The sequence below is a fragment of the Nicotiana sylvestris genome, chromosome 9 (genome assembly GCF_000393655.2).
Source record: "Nicotiana sylvestris chromosome 9, ASM39365v2, whole genome shotgun sequence".
NCBI classification, from domain to species: domain Eukaryota; kingdom Viridiplantae; phylum Streptophyta; class Magnoliopsida; order Solanales; family Solanaceae; genus Nicotiana; species Nicotiana sylvestris.
The window spans coordinates 168,506,705-168,522,312 of NC_091065.1; the positions used below are offsets into that span (position 1 = coordinate 168,506,705).

The 15,608-nt window shown below is 37.5% G+C and overlaps 1 protein-coding gene across 1 annotated transcript; it reads right to left on the reverse strand.

Moving 5' to 3' along the window:
• Positions 1–1,103: 1,103 nt before the first annotated feature.
• On the reverse strand, positions 1,104–10,374 carry LOC104229204 (uncharacterized). The gene is made up of 11 exons (XM_009781786.2): positions 9,145–10,374; positions 4,222–4,335; positions 4,089–4,121; positions 3,817–3,994; positions 3,531–3,712; positions 2,872–3,008; positions 2,584–2,679; positions 1,855–1,924; positions 1,684–1,758; positions 1,561–1,606; positions 1,104–1,437 (listed from the first exon to the last, which is right to left on the reverse strand). The coding sequence occupies exons 1-11, from the start codon at positions 10,372–10,374 to the stop codon at positions 1,394–1,396; spliced, it is 2,205 nt and encodes a 734-aa protein (XP_009780088.1). The 3' UTR covers positions 1,104–1,393.
• Between the last annotated feature and the right edge of the window lie 5,234 nt (positions 10,375–15,608).

A 15,608-nucleotide genomic window follows, 5' to 3' on the forward strand; every position in this document is an offset into this window, starting at 1 on the left:
GCCTTTGTGTTCCTACTTGAGCAAAGAGTAGAAGGTGAGTTAGAATGATACTTTCCTTGCTCCCCTCCCCTCGGTGGTCCGATGGAGGAGAACAGGTTGGTAATGTTGTTCGCCTTGTTTGGCATATCGATGGTTGATGGGGCAAAGATTTCTAAGTTTGGTAATTTTACTTGGCTCTCCTCCCCCCTACCGCGCTGCACCTTTATCCCGCGAGGGTTGGATTTTTCCTTCGCGCTCTTTTCGGTGGGTGATCATATTTTTTGTCTTTGATTTGGGAGAGACTAGGAAATTTCACTAAGAAATCCCCACAGACGGCGCCAAATTATTTGACTCAAAGGATATCAAAATCTTTTTGAATAAATCAATCAAAGAAAATGAAGGGGTAAATCTTAGTCATACATAATAAATTCCAGATCAAAGAGTTAATAGTGTAGATAATTCATAGGATGGAAGAAATAAAGTCGATCTTATTGAAATTCAACATTGTGACTCCCATCAATCGATGGGGGAGATAGCTTTACATGTTCTTCTGCAGATTACTTCTTTTCCATAAAGATTACAAGAAGAGAGTTTGAGAGAGAGAAGGGGGAGCAGACCCCCTTAATCGAAGGTTTTTTCCTACTATATATAGTAAAGACACCCTTGCCATTTACTTGGTCCGACGCTCTCTCGCATCTAGTGTGCCTTTATCGTTCTTTTAGACATTACTCCTTCTAACTCGACAGGTGTCGGGTATGAGAAGTAGAGTGTGCTATGTTATGTTTTACTGCCCGATCTCTTAGGCGAGATGTTGATCAGCTCGGCCGTGACGGTCAGATTTTGACCAATACACCACGTATGAGCCTCTTTACAAAACTTGCAAAATATGACATTTTCCAATAACATCATACACAAACCTTTTTTCTTCCAAATCAGGGGGGGAAAGCTTGATAAAATCACCCCAATAATAATAAAAATGAAATCTTACAAGTAAGGTTTGGGGATGGTAGTGTACACACAGAGAACTTGCCCTTACCTTGAGAAGGTAGAAAGATTATTTCCGATATACCTTCGACTTAAAAAAAGATAAGAAAAAGCAGCAGTAGCAACAAACAGTAACGCCAAAAATCTAATAAGAACATCAAAGCGAAAGAGACAAGTAGTAATTAGGAATCTACGGCGAAAAGATAACCTCCAACCATCCAGTTTTTCCAGTTTTGTGTCCATATTCACATTTTGTACAATATTACATATACAAGGTACAATTTGCCTTGGAGAAACTCCAGGAGACTTCAATCAGGTCCTTTTACTCTCAAATATTAGCGCTTGATTACGGACATACTTATTCCATTTTAGTCTCCGTTAGTCGGACTAAGATTGTGCACTAGCTAGGGGCCAACTGCTGAACGTTGCCTCATAATTGTTTCCTGTATATGCTCATAAATTTGGCTACAAATTCTGCAACCACAGATATAAATCAACAATGATCAACATAGGTGGCTCTATGTCTACCATCATATACAACACAGAGGCAAATAAAATTTAGAATTTGAAGTTAATGGGTTCAGAATTACAGAATACCTTCTAATTTTAAGAGAGCATTTGTTCCAACTGGGAGCCTTTTTTCCTGCAAATGGCCTAGGGTTACTCCATATATTAGTTTTTCTCAAAAAAAAATTGAAAGATATAAGGGGTTGAACTTACATAATAAGCATGCCAATAATATATTTCCCTTTTTAAACCTCCATCAACCCTCTTAAGGAATTGTTCAACAAGTTTCTGTGTGCATTGATAAAAAATCAGAATCATGTCATGGAGATTCGTTAAATGCTACATCTTCAACCATTCTCATATATAAAACTATATGTATTTTACCAGGAGTATAAGTTTTGGGTGCACAAACTCGACTAGGAGTTTTTGGAACTTGCCCCGAATAGAAAATAACCTGATCAGACGAATACACACTGTTAATTTCAATATTTCTGTCAAATAATGTGCTTCCAATACATTATGTTACAAACAATTCAAGAAATTATATGGAAACAGAGGCGGATGTAAAGCATATGGTAGAAGTTCGGCAAAATTCAATAGTTTTGCATTAAATCCTGTATATGTGTTACGAAATTCACCAAATGTATACATATAATAAACTGCGAACCCAATAGAATCAGTGGCGAAGCCACATGATCACAAGGGTGGTCAACTGACCACCCTTCGCCGAAAAATTGTATTGTGTATGTAGGTAAAATATTATGTTTTAGAGGTATATAACATATATTGAACGCCCTTTGTCCGGAAATTTTTTCACTTCTTTCAAATTTGAATACCCTTAGAAAAATTTCTAGCTTCGCCATTGAATAGAATAAATGGGTAGTGGGTTCGGTGGCAAGCAAGGATCACTAGAACCCATAAACTTTAAATTCTGGATCCGCCTGCCTGGAAAAACGTAACACATGACAATCAAAAAGGGTCTGAAATTGCCCCTTAGTGCCTAAGATGAATATCCAAGTTCTTGATTACCAATATGTTCGGTTTAATTGAACAAGAATTTCCTAACAAACAAAAGGAAGGGAGAAAAAGATAAAATAGGAAAGAAATTAATACCTTGTTGGAGTTGGATCAGCTAGAATTTCAGCTGCAAGTTCTACTACAGATTCTTCCCATCCTACTGAAATTGGTTGATCCTCAGCAAAAGGATAGCTGTACAAGTGAGGGTATCATTAAGTACTTTTAACACATTTTCTCGGTCGGCCAAAAACATTTACAGCCGCTAGCCGAATATATAAAAAATATACTTTAAAGTATGTATATTATATATTAATACACTGTGTAGATTTCCCTATCATTAATCCACAACGTAGCAAGCAAATTATGTGTAAATAATAGTCTTACTTGTGTGCTTTGCAAGCTTCAAGAGCCATAATTGCTCTTCTCAGGTTTTGCTTTGATTTTGTAGCTATTTTAGCAGCAAAGCCCCTAGAAAGTTCAAGGTCTTCCTTTCTTGCTACCTCAATGAGAACTTCCATAATCTTCACAAAGCAAAAAAAAAAAACATAATGAGTAGATGTGATTATGGTTAAAGCGTAAGCGTAAGACGTGTATCCCTGGGAATTCAACAAGTTCTTCTAGTGTAAACTAACAGCAAAAACATAAAAAATTAATAAGAACGTCGAGTATGGTGGAAACTAAGATTGCAGAAACAATAATTCCAGCCTGTGTTAGCTCGTTTTCAGGAGAATTCAGGTTAAATTTGGACACAATATTATCATAACTTCTCTTTTACTATGAAACGGAAACTTTATATCGTGCTATATGATGTTAGAAAATATGGACATCAAGTTTGGTTTAGCATGATCTATACTATAAAGCTTATGTTACAGATTCTTTATGTTGATCAATTGAAACAATCACCAGATAAGCACATGCCAATAGCTACGGTTGATCACTGGAGATCAGAAAACGAAATTTAATTTGAGGTCCTAGGCCTATATCTTTACCCTGTCCTGTGCAAAGAAGATAATACTACTATGGTTAAAATTTTGTGCACTTACTTCATTAGTCGCGGGAGCTTCAACTTCAATCACTGTGCAGCGACTTTTCACTAACTCGAGTATAGATGCATCGGTTTCACAGAAGAGAATGAGCTTACAAGCATCTGAATAACAGTCCATTATCCATTTTATTAAGTGTTGCATGTTCTCCTCAGCTCTATCCGCATCGTGCAGAACTATAACTGTAAGCAGCAACGTAATTAGTAGTATCAAATTAATCCCCAAAAAAAGAAAAACTGAAGTTATGCAATGTTAATAAAGCTGTTGTGTCTATATAGATATGAACCTTTGGAATCTGCCTTCATATTAATCCTGCTTACTTCTGGAGTTAGTGTGTATTCACAGCTTATTTGCTTAACCAAAGCCATTAATGCAAATCTAGCATTAGGCTCTAAATGAACATTGAGCTCAATATGGTGAGGACTTGAGCTTACTGGTACAATGACTTGAACCGGCTTCGTTTCCTGCCAACAGAAAGGAGAAAGATGAGAATGAAAGTAGAAACAATGGCAAATTAATAATTAACAAATCAGAAAAAGGAATTCAAGCCAAATGTACCTGGATGTAGAAGTATTTCAGATCATGGGATATCTGCAAAAAATTAACATAAAATGCTGAGATAGGTCTAGTAATGAACCCGAAAACGAAAATGTAGTGTAGCATTGCATCTTCTCAAGGCAAGCTTACTTACATTGCAAATTGCATCGCCATAGATTTCACGCAAAAGAGCCATCGATAATGCTCTTTTTCCATATCCCGGAGGACCCTTGAACAACATGTGTGGGAGTGGTTCATTTGAAGAAACCTAAGAGGAAAAGTGTTAGTAACTAGTCATTGCTATAGATGTCCAACATCTCATTGCATTGTGATGCAAGTGCAAGAATGCAAAAGAATGGAATACGGCAGCTAGCATCGAGTTAGTTATAGGTGTCAGTAAGTTAGTTACAAGTTAGTTAAAAGTTAGTTAAAACAGTTAGTTGGGAAATGTACTGTAGAGTGAACGGTAGTAGCTCATTACTTTCAATAGTTGTGATATAAATACATTACTACATTGTAGCTGGAGGCATTCATGAGTAAGATCACTCTATTCTCTCTTCTTACACCTTCACTCAGCTAATTCTCTCGGTACTACCCTCAGCTAGCTATCATCTTCTTCGAGCTTAGCTCCTAGATTAACAATTTCCTTTGCAATTATAACTAATTGCATCAATTGGTATCAGAGCAATCGATTCTCGGCATAATCAAACATGACCGGCAGTAAAAATCAAGATAAACCAGTTGATGAAATGGAGGAAAAACTATCACAGATTCAAGAGCAGTTACAGAAGGTAATGGATGGCATGATAAGTATGAGTGAAAGGAATTCACAAGCTGATAAGGAATTGTTAGGGCTTAAAGAGGCTATTGGAATTATCACCTCAAGGGGAAAGGAACAAATTGTAGCTGAGTCTTCAATCAACAGAGGGGAACCAATGAAGGTTAGGAACAAGAGGATAGAGTCGAGGGCTCACAACGACCACATTCAAGTTTAATGATCACTATGTCCAATTAAATCGGTTGATGATTACCAGAGTCAACACAAGAGTCACAAAGTTACTAACTAGAGTTATTTCTTTTGGGAACCCTATCTCTAACCATAAGTACGTAGGTAAGTGTGTTGGTGCCAAATGAAACATGTTTGACTTTTCGAGCATGACTTAATTAGGTCTTTTTATTCATTACTACTACTATTACTACCAAAACACAAAACAGACTCATTCCCTTAAGAATGTTGTCACGTCATCCATCATTGGAATGAGTCACCCGGTTCACACAACAACTACCTTTGGAAAGAACCATGGTATTAAGAAAACCAAAGGTATTTATTATCTACTAAAACATAAAAAAAAAGTTACTAAATCAAACACCAACTAATAAAGAAACAAACATGAAGAAGCTAAAAAGCAAAAGCTATTGACAGTGGAACGAATATACATAATGAGAGAAAGAGAGAGAATATATATATATATATATATATATATATATATATATATACACACATGAATAAGAAAGAAAAGAATAAAATCAAGTTATTACATGCGAAATGTCTCAGAATGTATCAAATATAACAAATAAACTCCACCCCCTGTATAAAGATAAGTATTGTACCCAATGCTTAATAAAATAAGAGTAAAAGAGGGTAAAGAGTGAAGAGAAATCCCTATGGCTCCTTGGACATCTCTGTGTCCCCATCAATGTCATCGCATTCTGGCTCAACCAACTGGATCTCATCATCCTCAAATCTAGGTGTGGCTGGGTTGGCGAACATCTGACGCACTGCCTCAGCAGTGTCGGCAGAAAGGTCAGGCTAGTCAGACTGGCGAGCTGGTGCTACTAGTGCAGATGGGGCTATAGGATCAGGTGCTAACTGGTGTAAGTCAAGTAATATGTCAAATGAAAGATCTCTGGCTATAACAATTCTGTTCATTTCTCTTTGGAGCTTGTCCACTGATTTCGTGCTAGCTTGGGATTTCCTCATCTCCTTTACTTCATTTCCTAGCTCTTTGATTATTGTCCCGTGATGTACCAAGGTAGCCATGATAGTGTTCTGGTTTTCTAAGAGACAATGGCTTTTCAACGATCGGAGGAGTATGAGGTGTCGAAACAGAAGACTGCACTATAACATTACTAGATAAGTCAGATAGCTTTGTAGTGGCTGTCTGCATCTAGTTGTTGAGACTCGTCAATGTCTAGGAGACTCACAGTGCAGAGAGTGGGCTAGTAGGTATGGGCATTGGCTTCAAAGCTGAAGAGGAAGTTGTGGTAGGAACTACAGTAAGGACTGTAGATGATGGTGGAGGCATGATTGTGGCACTGGAGGAAGGCTCGGCCGACGTGGATGTAACATCATCTGTCTCAACAACTACCACGTCTAGCTCATCAAACTGGATTGTGGTGGTAGAAGGCTGAACTTTCCTTTTCGGATTGTTACATCCATAAGTGAGTACCAAGATAAAGGCTTCTTCAGCTTCACCTTTTTATCAAAATCCCTTGGCTCTACCCTTGCATCCATAAGACACTCTATAATGGCGTTGGGATATGGGTAGGACGAGTCATCTTGTCGGGCGATCACTAAGATATTGGTCGGCATCACGATACCACATTAATCGGGTACCCGACTATAATAAAAGCAACCAAGACTGCCCGAGGAGTTGACAAGTGAGTTCCATTTTGACTCCGGTCTAGTCTGCTGCTGACAAAGGATTGCTACCATTTTTCCTTGAAGCTTAGTATGCTTCGGTGGATAGGAACCCCAGCGGCAATCCATGGGGGTGGTGGTCCTGGTGCTGATAGAATCTTCGCTAACCAAGGACAGACTGCATCTCCAAGTGCACGCTTCTCCAAGTATTCTTTTGGCTCGACATCATCAAAGCCCAAGTATGTGTTGAATGTGAGTTGATCAAATCGTACTCTGAGGTTACACACTTTTTTCACCTTTGTCCCCTTTTTGATATGTGCCACATTGGCGTAGAATTCTCAGACAAGGTATTCCTCAGCATCCGCTATGCTCTAAGTAAACCATATCCACCTTTTGCATTTTCTCAACTGTCTCAGCATGGCCGGGTTATATGTCCCCAAATCTGTCAATAAGAACCGTCGCTCAAGGGCTAGCTATCTCGCCAACCACCATGTGCAGAAGCTAGTAAAAGCTGGCAGGATGACAAATCGGTCCTCCTAGACCTCTCTTCTTTGTTCTTTCAAGCCTGGCAGTTGTAGCATCTCCTCCTCTACCATAATCGGGGATGTCCTGAATGGGTGTATCTTGTATCATAGGGACTAGTGTATCCGAAGGCTTAGAAGCCTGACTAGCACTTTTCGATCCCTCGAAAGTGCTGTGAGATGAGGACGACTCGTCCCTGAGTTCGAATCTCCCTGGTGGCCTTAGATGTACTGCCGGCTATTCTCAAATAGAGGCTAAATTTCCCTCTGATACGTCCCTAGACGGGGCATATGAGCTCATCTCGAAGAGGTCTGCTCCTCTCTCTCTCCTGGTTGTTATCTTTTTTTTCCTGATTTCCTTTTGTGGGGCAGGAGGTAAGGCTCTCTTGCCTCATCCCCGAGAAGGTTCACCCCTCCCTTTTGATGTGTCACCTCTTTCCCTAGAATGAACCATTGTCTGTACCAAGCAAAGATGATTGCTAGTTGCAATTCAATGTTCAAACATGCACAGAGGACATGCAAGTAAGATATATACTAGAAAACACAGTGAGGTTCACAATCAAAACAAGCTTGCAAGACATTAACACTCAAAGCATGCTTGTAGGACAAGTGGCCTAAAAAGAACAAAAAATCTATAAATTAAACTAAAATAAAGAAAATTAACAAAAAATTGAAGCATACAAGATGAATGAGTGTAGTGAGTGAATGCTCAGAGATGTTGTGTGTGGGGATAGTTGGAATCACCAAAAATTCTCAATAGAGTGCTATTTTTGGTGTTCAGAGAGTGAAAATCTTAACCTTTGCCCCTACCATTCTATTTATACTTATGGTCAACAAAAAGGGGAAGAAGATCGAGTGTGGCAGCACATTTTCATGTGAGGTCCGCACTCTATTACCTGGGGCTTCATCTTCAACATCTCATCTGCAGTCCACACAATTTAGTATGTGGCCGCAGATCTCATGTGCGGTCGCACATCAACCTATTCTCTAATATACTCAAACTTCAGAGAGTTTGTATTTTCCATCTCTCATTTGTGCAGTCTGCAAGATAATTGTGCGGCCACATTGATCTTTTGCTAGAGCACTCCAAATTGTGTGGTTCGCACAAATCAACTGTGGTTTGCACTTCTTTCAATACTTAGCCACATTTTTGTCCACAGTTCCTGTAAGTCACACTCGGCCCTACAGCACACTTCAAATCTCACATAGTGGTTCAACTCATCAGGGAAATGATAATTTCTTTACTCGATTCTCAAAATTAGATTTTCCTTGATTCTGTGGTATAGATTTTTGTAAATGGTTGTATAAGGTCAACCAGTACTTTTCTATGGATGAAGTTCCTTTTGAACAAAGGGTGAAGGCGACATCCATTCATATGGATGGTGATGTCATTGCTTGGCATAGGTCTTATGTGAAGTCTCCAACTTCTACATTGGATCTATCATGGACTGAATATGTACTGGCTTTAAATGAAAGATTTGGTGATAATTTTGAGGATCCCATGGAAGCCTTGAAGAATTTGAGTCAAACTGCCGGGGTTAGGGAATACCAAGCAGAATTTAACAGACTATTAACTGGAGTTAATCTAACAACTGAGAATGTCATTAGTTGTTCTTTAGGGGGTCTTAAACCAGAACCGAATAAAGCTGTAAGAATACAAGTACCAAGAACATTAATGTAAGCCTATATATAAACCAACTTTGTTGAATATGAGATGATTCATGCACCAGGCTGCCCTTTTTTATTCGATCATAGAGGACTAAAAAGGCTCCAAAGATTAACATGTGTAAAGCAACCTTATCGTCTACGTGCGCAGTCAAACAACGTGATAAAATTGAAAGCACATTGATAATATTTCATGTATCAGGAAAGGGAATTAGATCATCTTTATCAATCTGAAAGCTAAGACACTTACAAGATGACTAAGTAGTAAAGCTTGTTGCTTGTTGCAAATGAATCCCTCCAATGAATCAGGTTGATGTTTATCAGCCCAAAATTGTCTCAAACTTTCAACAACAAATGCCTTCTCAATTAATAAAGCTTCATTAATCGGCCTCGCTCTTTCTGGAGATCCATCTTTTCTTGAGTTTCTACAAGATCCATTCTTTATACAAGAAAACCATGCTTCTGTTTGAGTAGTACTCTTTTTCCTATTTGTTATGAATTTTTTCGCACTTCTATTCGTCCTTCTAGTAGCATCACTTAGATTACTGCTCTGCCTACTTATAGCAGAACTCGGATTCGTTGTTGCTGTTCGTGTCACAATAGTACTAGATGAAATAGTTCCCCTGCTATTCTGCTTGAAATTCGCGCGCATTTTATTCACAGAACTAACATTTTTATCAGTCGATATCCGGGGCACTGAATTGAATTTGCTTGATTGAGTAAAAGCTGAATATCCCTTAGACAAGAAAATATCACTTGGTGAAATAGATTCAGTACTTTGAAACATATTATTCACACCAACTGGAATATTGGGGCCTCTTGAGATCTTTGCATTGGCTAACATTACATTCATTTCACCTACTGAAGGTTCATGTTTGCGCTGTATTTCTCTTTCTCGTTCTCTCCTGGACAAAGTCCTCGTTGGGGATCGTGTTATTTCTGCTCTTCTCCGCTCCTTGGACATGTCGTAAAGAGCAGGTCTAGGAGCGGATAGAGCCCTGCGACTATATATATAGTTTGCTTTGCCACGAACTGCAACATCATTGTTAGTACTATTATTTAGTACTATGTTATTTTGCTTTCTAGTTGAACTCGAAAAGCTTTGCTTGTCAAGGTGATGTTCCTCTTTCGAATTATGTCTACCTCGATGTTCGGATTTTGAAAAGGGGCTGACATTTCTACGTGCATTTGAATGTGAAAATGGACTAATAACATGTAGAGTAAGTCCAGGAAAATGAACATCACCTTCATCTCTGCGCGATTTATACGGGGATTTGCTAGGCCTTCTCCGGTTTATACTCCAAAATTTGTTCGCTTGATCAAAGGCTAATACATTTATATCAACATTCTTTGCATTTAGTCTTGGACTTTCCTGCCAATCGGTCTCTGTATCAGATGGCTCATATCCACTTCGCCTTTGCTTCACAAATGACGAATTTTTAACTTGTAACGCTCTGTTAGAAGCAGAATAACTCTCCATTTTAGCAGATTTTTTTTTACAAACTTTGGTTTGGATATTGGAATTTCAAAGAATATTCTGTTTTAAAGAAGCTTTTGGACAAGAAATACTACCTAGGATTGGTAATTAACGAGAATACCTAGGAAAACGTCGGGGAAAATGATGGAGAGGTCTCATATCTCCAATTCATATCCTTTGTCAAACGTTTTTACGTACACCATTAAAGAAAGATATTTTAAATAATTTCAAAAACTTTTGGCCGAAAAAAATATTTCACCTTGTTTTCCTTTCAAACTGCCCAAAAAGAACTTTCATCGGTAGTGACGTTTATGAAGGATCAACCCTTTGATTTATAATTTTTAAGTTTTTGGAGTGTCTTTAAACTTAAACATCATGATATGTGTTGAATATGTCTTCATCCCACGTCGGTGGGGGACTTGTGTTTGGGGAGAATTTCTCCCTATAAAAGGAGGCCTAATGTTTAGGATTTAAACACGCCTCTTATTTGCCTTATTATCTTCATAAGGCATTTGTATATTCTCTCTTTAATATTATTTCACTTGTATTTTGGAGTGGAATAAAATATTGGTTGTGTTCGAGGAAGTAGGCAAAATTGGCCGAACTTCGTAAATTCTGGTGTTCCTTTTATTATTGTTTTATTGTCTTATTTATGTTGTCATATTTTTTGGTATAGTAGTTGTGACTCATTCACACTATATACATTTGGCTTCCGCAACAATTGGCATCAGAGCCAAGAGTACTGTCTAAGTATGCTTTGTGGTTACAGCATAGTCTGATCTTCCACATCAGAAAAGATTTATCTTGGTAACTGAGTCAAAGTTCTGCCTGAGTATGTTCTGTGGTTGCAGCTTAGTCTGATCTTCCACACCAGAAAGGAAATAATCTTGATTTGTGTCGTCAGCTATTAAATAATATTTGTGTTAAAGATGGGAGACAATAAACAAGAAGAATCTACATCAAGTGTCAACAACACGTCATCATTGGCATCTTCGCTTATAACAAGAATTGTGTCAAATGAGAAATTTGCGGTAGAAATTTTTGACGGATCAGGACATTTTGGGATGTGGCAAGGCGAGGTTCTAGATGTCCTTTTTCAACAAGGGCTAGATCTTGCCATTGAAGAAAAAAGACCAGATATTATTGGAGAAGAAGATTGAAAAATTATCAACTATGTCGCTTGCGGTACCATTCGATCCTACCTTGCTAGAGAGTAGAAATATTCATATACAAAGGAACTTTTGCAAGTAAATTATGGAAAACACTAGAGGATAAATTTTTAAAGAAAAACAATCAAAATTAATTGTACATGAAGAAGATACTGCTTCGCTTCACTTATGTTCATGGTACTACAATGAATGAACATATCACCAGTTTCAATAAGTTGGTCACAGATTTGCAAAATAGGGATGCAACTTTTGATGATGGTGACTTGGCCTTGATGTTGTTGGGGTCACTTCCTGATGAGTACGAGCATCTTGAAACTACTCTACTCCATGGAAATGACGAAGTTTCTCTCAAAAAAGTTTGTTCGGCTTTATACAGCTATGAACAAAGAAAGGGAGAAAAATAGAAGGGCGGAGAAGGAGAAGCACTGGTTGTGAGGGGTCGTCCTCAAAATCAAACGAGGACAAGGAAGAGAAGATCCAAGTCAAGGTCTAGACCCAGCAAAGATGAATGTGCCTTTTGTCGAGAAAAGGGGCACTGGAAGAAAGACTGTCCGAAGTTGAAGAATAAGGCCAAACATAACAATGGAAAGGCCATTATGGATTCAAATGTAGCTGATTGTGATGATTCAGACTTCTCATTAGTTACAACAAAGTCATCAACATCATCAGGCATATGGTTGATGGACTCGGCTTGTTGCTATCATATGTGTCCCAACAGGGACTGGTTCGTGGATTTTCAAGAAGGAGAATATGGAGTCATCCACACAGCGGACAACAGCCCTCTTACCTCATATGGAATTGGTTCAATATGATTAAGGAACCATGATGGACTGATCAGAACATTAACAGATGTTCGATATGTACCGGATTTGAAGAAGAATCTCATCTCTGTGGGAGCCCTAGAATCAAAAGGGTTCAAAATCATTGTAGAAAAAGGAGTGATGAGAGTATGTTCCGGTGCACTAGTTGTAATGAAGGCCAATTGGAAAAATAATAATATGTACCGTTATCATGGTAGTACAGTTATTAGGACAGCGACAGTGGCATCTAGTGACGAAAAAGAGGCAGAAGCAACCAGGCTATGGCACATGCGCTTGGGACATGCTGGAGGAAAATCCTTGAAAACTCTATCAGATCAAGGATTGTTAAAGGGAATAGAGGTTTACAACTTGGAGTTTTGCAAGCATTGTATCAAAGGGAAATAGATAAGGGTTAAATTTGGTACAGCGATCCATAATACTAAAAGCATTTTGGATTATGTACACTCTGATGTTTGGGGTCCTTCCAAAACACCTTCATTGGGTGGGAAGCACTATTTTGTAACTTTTGTTGATGATTTTTCCCGAAGAGTGTTGGTGTATACAATGAAGAGCAAAGATGAAGTGTTGGGAATTTTTCTCAAATGGAAAACGATGGTGGAGAATCAAACAGACAGGAGGATCAAGTGTATTCGCACAGACAGTGGAGGTGAATACAAAAATTATCATTTCAATAAGGTCTGTGAAAATGATAGCATCATCCGACACTTCACTGTCAGACATACACCACAATAGAATGGAGTGGCAGAACGTATGAACCGGACCTTGCTGGAGAAGGTAAGGTGTATGTTGTCCAATGCTGGCTTGGACAAAGAATTTTGGGCTGAGGCAATTACATATGCATGTCACCTCATTAATCGCTTACCATCTGCTGCTATTAATGACAAGACACCATTTGAAAAATGGTATGGAAAGCTTGTTGTAGATTATGACTCTTTGCACGTATTTGGCTCAACTGCATATTATCATGTGACAGAGTCAAAATTGGATCCAAGGGCAAAGAAGGCTATTTTTATGGGGATTACTCCTGGAGTCAAAAGATATCGTTTATGGTGTCCTATGACAAAGAAAGTAATATTCAGCAGGGATGTTACTTTTGATGAATCTGCTATGATAAATAAGGTAACAAATGAAGATACTAAACAAGATGATGGTGCTTCTAAGCAGGTAGAGTTTGAGGGAAAATTTATTTTTCCTACACAAGAAGCAAAGGAGGAAACAAATGAAGATTGTCCTCTGGAAGAAGAGCCAGTTAGAAGGGAGGTTCCAACTCAAGAACCTCAACAACAACTTGAATCAATAGCAAACAGCATGCCATAAAGGACAATGACAAAACATGTTCGTCTCATAGAGACAGTTGCTTGTGCAACCTCAATTGTAGCTGATGATGTTCCTACCACTTACAAAGGCGCAGTCCAAAGTTCAGAAGAAGATAAGTGGAGGATTGCCATGAATGATGAAATACAGTCCCTTGGAGATTGGCCGATCTCCCGAAAGTCTGGACCCAATTGCCCAATTGCCCAATATTGGCCGAGGTCCGAGGAATTTACGAATATTGGTTGTGTCCGAGGAAGTAGGTAAAATTGGCCGAACCTCGTAAATTCTGGTATTCCTTTTATTGTTGTTTTATTGTCTTATTTATTATGTGGTGGCTGCCATATTTTTTGATATAGTAATTGTGACTCATTCATACTATATACATTTGGCTTCCGCAATAATATGTTTGTGCAAAGAGCTACTGAAAGGGTGTATGACATGACAAAACTTTGTGACTTTCATTTTTGGCAATGATAATCACGGTAACGAATAACCTTTTCTAGAATCCTATTATAGTCTCCATAAGTTATGATTCAATCTCAATATATATCAATCTCAATATATATATATATATATATATATATATATATATATATATATATATATATATATATATATATTGTATTAATGTTGTGTTGACTTAGTGTGAATAAAGATCTATTTTATCGTATCAGAGTCAAATTCATCCCAACTTATTGAATATCTAATGTTAAACTCCCATATTATATTGTTCACGCTTTACTTGCCGGGCATGGGCATGGGAAGGAGGGGGGGAGGGAAAGGTTGAGTTTCCCACACAGAAATTAGTCGACCAACCACATAACAACTGGGGCCTTTTCTATTTATACCAAGTCTTATAATGTAAAATGGCTAACTACTAAGGACTCGTTTGGTATGAGGTATAAGAAGGTATAGTGCTGGTATAAAAGTTTAATACCATCTTAATACTTTGCTTGGTTAGAAAACCAGGTATAAGTTATCCTAGGATTAAAATTAACATCGGGATAACTTACACCTTATAAAGGGTGAGATAATTAGCACTGGTATAACTTATACATTCTTTTTATAAGTTATGCAATTGTCATATTTAATACAATATACCAAACAATGGATAAAAAACAATTTCAGCATAACTAATCCCAGCATAACTTATCCCAACATAACTCATATCAGTATAACTTATCCCGACATTAGCCGTATTCAAACCAAACGACCCCTAAATGAACTAATTTTATTACCACTACACAACAACAACAACAAAGAATGACTAGCTAATACAAAAGGGCTAATTAAAAATAAATAGTTGGACCATCTCGAGTGTTCTGCTTTGATAGGGTTAAATAAAAAATAAAAGTTTATGTATTACAAAAATCACAATTTTTTTAATATACTTGTATCCAATTTCCAATCCAATAAGTTAAAATATTTATATAATATACATCCACTAAATATTCTTATCATTATGTAATCTCGTATTATAATTCTCGTATTATAGTTTGGGTATACAGTCGGAGCTAGAAACTTAAAATTTATGGGTTTAAAATTTTAGAAAAGACAACTTATTGTATTCTGAATAAATTATTTATATATATAAAGTAGATTTTTTAAATATAAATATAGGTCTACAAAAGTACGAAGAAACAAATGAAATGGAAGGAAAGAAAGACATACAAAATGTATTTTTTAAACCCTAAATTTTTAAATGTGGCATCATTTCATTCTAACATTAGCTTTTATCACTTCAAATCACTCAAGCATTTAGGCCACTTTCCAACTCCTGCTCATAGCGTTGATATAAAGATGAGATTTGAAATAATTATGAAAGGAAGATGATTTTCACTCATTTGCAAGGGAAGTCTATTTCTCTTTTTGGTGGAAAATGTTTTTATTATAAATTTTTTTCCAAAGCAAAAAATGATCTATTTTTCGAAAA